Source organism: Nothoprocta perdicaria, unplaced genomic scaffold (assembly GCF_003342845.1).
Source record: "Nothoprocta perdicaria isolate Ctin4 unplaced genomic scaffold, notPer1 scaffold_0, whole genome shotgun sequence".
NCBI classification, from domain to species: domain Eukaryota; kingdom Metazoa; phylum Chordata; class Aves; order Tinamiformes; family Tinamidae; genus Nothoprocta; species Nothoprocta perdicaria.
Genome location: NW_020454092.1, coordinates 5,018,809 through 5,023,392, shown reverse-complemented (window position 1 = coordinate 5,023,392; position 4,584 = coordinate 5,018,809). Strand labels below are relative to the sequence as shown.

General features: G+C 68.5%; 1 protein-coding gene across 1 annotated transcript in view; it reads left to right on the top strand.

The window, feature by feature from the left end:
- Nucleotides 1–339: 339 nt before the first annotated feature.
- DNAJB2 (DnaJ heat shock protein family (Hsp40) member B2) overlaps nucleotides 340–4,584 on the top strand; it is a 5,507-nt gene continuing 1,262 nt past the window's right edge. Inside the window, exons 1-8 of the mRNA XM_026033523.1 lie at nucleotides 340–421; nucleotides 2,121–2,230; nucleotides 2,697–2,750; nucleotides 2,915–3,031; nucleotides 3,189–3,278; nucleotides 3,485–3,590; nucleotides 3,956–4,026; nucleotides 4,347–4,562. Of these exons, the coding sequence (XP_025889308.1) occupies nucleotides 357–421; nucleotides 2,121–2,230; nucleotides 2,697–2,750; nucleotides 2,915–3,031; nucleotides 3,189–3,278; nucleotides 3,485–3,590; nucleotides 3,956–4,026; nucleotides 4,347–4,562 (829 nt within the window). The 5' untranslated portion in view covers nucleotides 340–356. The remainder of the gene's footprint in view (nucleotides 422–2,120; nucleotides 2,231–2,696; nucleotides 2,751–2,914; nucleotides 3,032–3,188; nucleotides 3,279–3,484; nucleotides 3,591–3,955; nucleotides 4,027–4,346; nucleotides 4,563–4,584) is intronic.

The window sequence follows — 4,584 nt, the reverse complement described above, 5'->3', positions numbered from 1 at the left end:
GCCCCGGGGGCAGCCCCGCGCCGGGGGGCCGAGCCGCGTCCCGGCAGGGCTGGTCCCTGCACACCGTCCCTGCGGGCGCCCCAGCGGCGTGGGGGTGTCCCGGGGTGCCCGGGGGCAGGGCCAGCTCGGAAGCGCCTGCGGTGACGCAGCTGGCCGGGATAGCGGCAGCCGAGCCGGGCGGCGGGAGGCTGCGGGCRCTGCTGAGCCCCGAGGCGGGCGCTGAAGGGACCCGGCTGTCCCGGCTCCTGTGGGTGGCCGCTGCCCCTCGGGAGGAGAGGGGCCTGTCCGCGGTGCTGCAGGCAGAGCCTGAGCAGCGCCGGCCTTGCCTTCCCCCCGCAGTGACCCGAGGGGCCGCCATGGTGGACTACTACGAAGCGCTGGGGGTGAGCCGCGACGCCAGCGCCGACGACATCAAGAAGGCGTAAGTCAGCTCGGCGTCCCGCGCCGCTGCCCGCTCCCGTTCCCGCTGGGAAGAGCCGCCCGCGCCGGTGGTGCCGGCGGCCCCGGCTGTCCGCCGGGCCGGCCCGCGCTCCGCAGATGACAATCTGCCCTTTGTTGCTGGCTGCTCGCGCGGTCTCGTGCTGCGTGTTCAGAGGCCGGCGTGGGGACGGGCGCTCGGGCCCTTTATCCCTSTCTGTGCTCAGCAGAGGAGCTGGGGGACTGGGCAGAGGCCCAGCAGCCGCTTGGACACGGGTGGGGAGGGAGCCGGCCCTGCTGGCCGTGTTGGCACTGGAACGAGTCCCCTCGCTCCCMGGGACACGCGGGTGGCACAAGGAGGCTCTGCTGGCTGGAGAGGCAGTCCTGGTGGCCAGGGCAGAGAACTGTGTGMTGAGCGTGCAGGTTCTGTGCAGTGTCTGAGCAAACATCCTGGTGGAGATAGGGGATGGAGCAGGGGGCAGAGAGGTCCTGTCTGGAGCAGGGTGTCCCAATAACCTCGGCCTCAGCCATCCCCAGGCAGCTGTAAAGGGAGGAAAGGGCTGCCTTGTGCTCGCAGGCCCCRCAGTGCACACAGTCTCCTGGGGCAGGCGAGCACCAGACTCCCATGTCCACGCACACACACGCAGCAGGCTCTGGAGCAAACCTGGGAGCGCGGTCAGAGACCTGCTCCCGTGTGGGAGCCGCGACGGGCACGGCCGGCAACATGGGCTCATGCCACAAATATTTGCTCTGGAGGCAGAACCAGTTTAGGAAGTCCCTGCCTTGCCAGCAGCTGGGCCCTGACCCAAATCCCTGACCTGGCTAAAACAGGCGGAGAGGCAAAAGGCGGCTTGAAACTGTGTGACAGCGCCCAGGGGAGCCGGGGACATCGCGAGCCTGACCTGGGCAACAGGACGGGTGCTTGCCAGGCTGCTCTCTCGGCAGACCTGCTGGGTGCCTGGACGCGGCGCGAGCGGAGCCCAGCGTGGCCCCGGGGCCGCCTCTCAGCCCTGCCTGGGCTGCTGGGCCACCCGACCTGCTGCGCGGGGACGAAACAGGAGCCGGGCGGCTGTCGCAGTGCCCCGCTCTTCCCGCACGGATCGGGCTGATCCGAGCGGACGTGGGGCAGGRCGCCTGGCGGGAGGCCCGGGCCAGCGCAGAGCGTCACCGAGCGAACTCGTGGCCGCCTCGAGCAGCACCAGGCACAGGGGCTGCCCGGCTGCCTGGCGAGCGCCGCTTGCTCCGGTCCGGACGCTGCAGCGCGCTCCGACGCGAGGAATGTGACTGCGGGAGCGGGAAAGGCAGCGCGGCCACGCGCTGGGGCCTCCGCGCGAGATGGGGCCTGCAGCAAGGTCCGGGGCTGGTGTGGTGTGACCCTGCCGCCATTCTGTAGGGTGTTTGGGGTCAGCGAGCCTGTCTTTTCAGTTCTGGGATGATGCCTGGGTGCTTTGGCCGGCTCAGGGCTGGGGTTTTAAGAGCGACGCGGTCAATCAGAGRGGAACAGCACAAACGAACTGCTGGCTGGGGACGGCGCGAACCCCCGTGCTGGCTGGAACGGGCTCAGAGGAGCCCGCGGCTGCTGGGGCGCCTTGCAGCTCCCGGGTGCCGAGTGGGGAGCACTGGCTSCCCTGGGGTGTCTGCATCTCCTGGGGGCTGCTCTGGGCCCGCTGCTGACCGGCTGTCCCTCTGTCCCGGCTGTGCAGGTACAGGAAGGCAGCGCTGAAATGGCACCCAGATAAAAACCCTGACAACAAGGAGTACGCCGAGCAGAGGTTCAAGGAGATCGCCGAGGCCTACGAAGTGCTCTCGGACAGTAAGAGGCCGCGGTGCTGTCCTGTCCCGCTTGTCCGGTCCCCTCCTGAGTCTGACGCCCCGGGGCACCCGCTGCTGTGCTCATGTGGGTGGTGTCCCCGGACTGTAGGAGGCCTCCCGCGGCTGGGACGTCTCCGGCTTTCCTGCCCAGTATGTGGGGCTTGTCATCTCCCCACGGGCACTCCAAGAAGGCTCTTGAGGTTGGGGGGCCCTGGGGTGCCACGTGGCCTCCCAAGGCTGTGTCTTCCYGCTGGGGTGAGCTCGGCCTTGCCCAGGGCCCTCGTTGTGGGAGCGCAGGAATGTTCCTCGCTTGGGAATGGYGCAGGAGCAGCGGGTGCTGCTGCTGCCCCTCTGCTCCCGCTGCCCGCTGTTCCTCTCCGCCCCTGGCTGCCTCCTGCCCGTGTCCCTGGCCCAGGTGGCCCGYGTGGTGCCTGCCTCTCCGCAGCCTCCGTGTCCTCCTCTTGCAGAGCAGAAGCGGGATGTGTATGACCGCTACGGCAARGAGGGCCTCATGGGAGCAGGTGAGTGGCTCAGCGGGGCTGCAGGGCACTTGATGTGCCCCCAGGTGCAGCACAGTGTGAAGGGAACCCTGGGCTGGCTCTGTGGCCCTGGGCATGTGGAGCTCCCTCCCTTGCCCAGCAGCAACTCGGGTGCGCCTTAAGTCTGTGCTTCTTCCCTCCTGCAGGGCCAGGAGGGTCCAGGGCCGGTGCCGGAGCTCCCGAATTCACCTTCACCTTCCGCAGCGCTCACGATGTCTTCCGGGAGTTCTTCGGCGGGCGAGACCCGTTTGCCGACTTCTTCGGTGCGTGCGGAGCGCAGGGAGCGGGTTCAGGGGCGGGCGCTGCTCCCGGGGCTGCCGCCRTGCGGCTCCCTCGGCAGCCTCCTGCCCCGGGYCCACAGCGCCCGGCTGCCGCTCGGGTCACCGGGACGGTGCTGTCACCGTCCTCTCTGCCTTCCAGATGAGATGTTGCCCTTCTCTGACCTGCGAGGGCCTGCTGCCCGGCACCATGGAGCAGGCCACTTCTTTTCTCCCTTCCCAGGATCCTCAGGTAGGAAAGGTTGCYAGCCCTTGCCTGGCATGGGGGTCCCCGATGGCTGCATGCCAGAGCTGCCAAGCAGGCCCTGCTGCTGTGCCCTCACTGGGGCCCCTTGTACAGTTCAGACCTGGGTGGTCCTGTCCCCTCGCCCCTCATGCCCTCCCYTGGGCTTGGAGGGCTGCAGGAGCTGGGCACGGACCTTGCTGCCTCTTCTCCAGATTTCTTCTCCTCGTCCTTTGGCTCTGGAGCTGACGCAGGCCTGGGCTTCCGCTCCGTCTCCACCTCCACCACCTTCGTCAACGGCAAGCGTGTCACCACAAAGAGGTGAGGGGCAGCACGGTGTCCTGGCCAGAACTGGGGGGGGCAGTGCCAGGAGCCACCACAGAGGAGCAACAGGCCTGGGTCTTGCCCACCCCGTTCCTCTGGTCCCCATGCTGGGACCTACGCTGTCATCTAACCTACCCCCATCCCATGGTGGATAGTCAGTCCTGGGACCTTCCTCCTGGCTAGGCAGGGTGGGCAGGAGGGACCATGTAGGATGGGGCTGGCCCTGCCCCTGCATCAGCTGCCTATTCCTTGAGGGATTTCATGGGGTGCAGTTTGCCTTGATCAGCAGATGAGGTTACAAGGCCTGCTGGGCTGCAGCTCTGCTGGGCTGCCCTCGCTGTTGACTGCCTGTTTGTCTGCAGGATTATCGAGAACGGGCAGGAGCGGGTGGAAGTGGAGGAGGACGGGGAGCTGAAGTCGATCCACATCAATGGTGAGAAGTGCCACAGGCTGATGAGCGTCTCCAGGACAGGCTCTGCCGCCTCCCGGTGCACGTGTCCTTTGGGGACCCCAGGTCCTTCGGGGTGGCTGTGAGATGCTGCATCCCGCTTGATTCGGGGCTGAATCATGGGCCAGGTCCCTGGCTCTGCCTGGGGGGGTCACTGGGCTGGAGGTGTCACTAGGGCCCTGTGCGGACTCTGGGGAGGTGACATCTGTCCCAGCCTGAGGCGCTTGCCCTGGGGGCCTGCGCAGGGCAAGCGTGCTGAGCGGGGGGCGCAGGAGGTGCCGCCGCTCACGTCCCTGTCGCGGCAGGCGTCCCCGACGACATGGCGCTGGGGCTGGAGCTGAGCCGGCGCGAGCAGCAAGCCCTGCAGAGCCGGCGGCCGCCCCCGTCGCCCGCAGCGCCGCGCGCCCACAGCTCCTCGCCCGTCTGCCTCTACACGGACAGCGAGGACGAGGACGAGGACTTGCAGCTGGCCATGGCCTACAGCCTCTCGGAGATGGAGGCGGCGGGGCACCACCGAGCAGGTGCGCACGGCGCCGGCGCCCC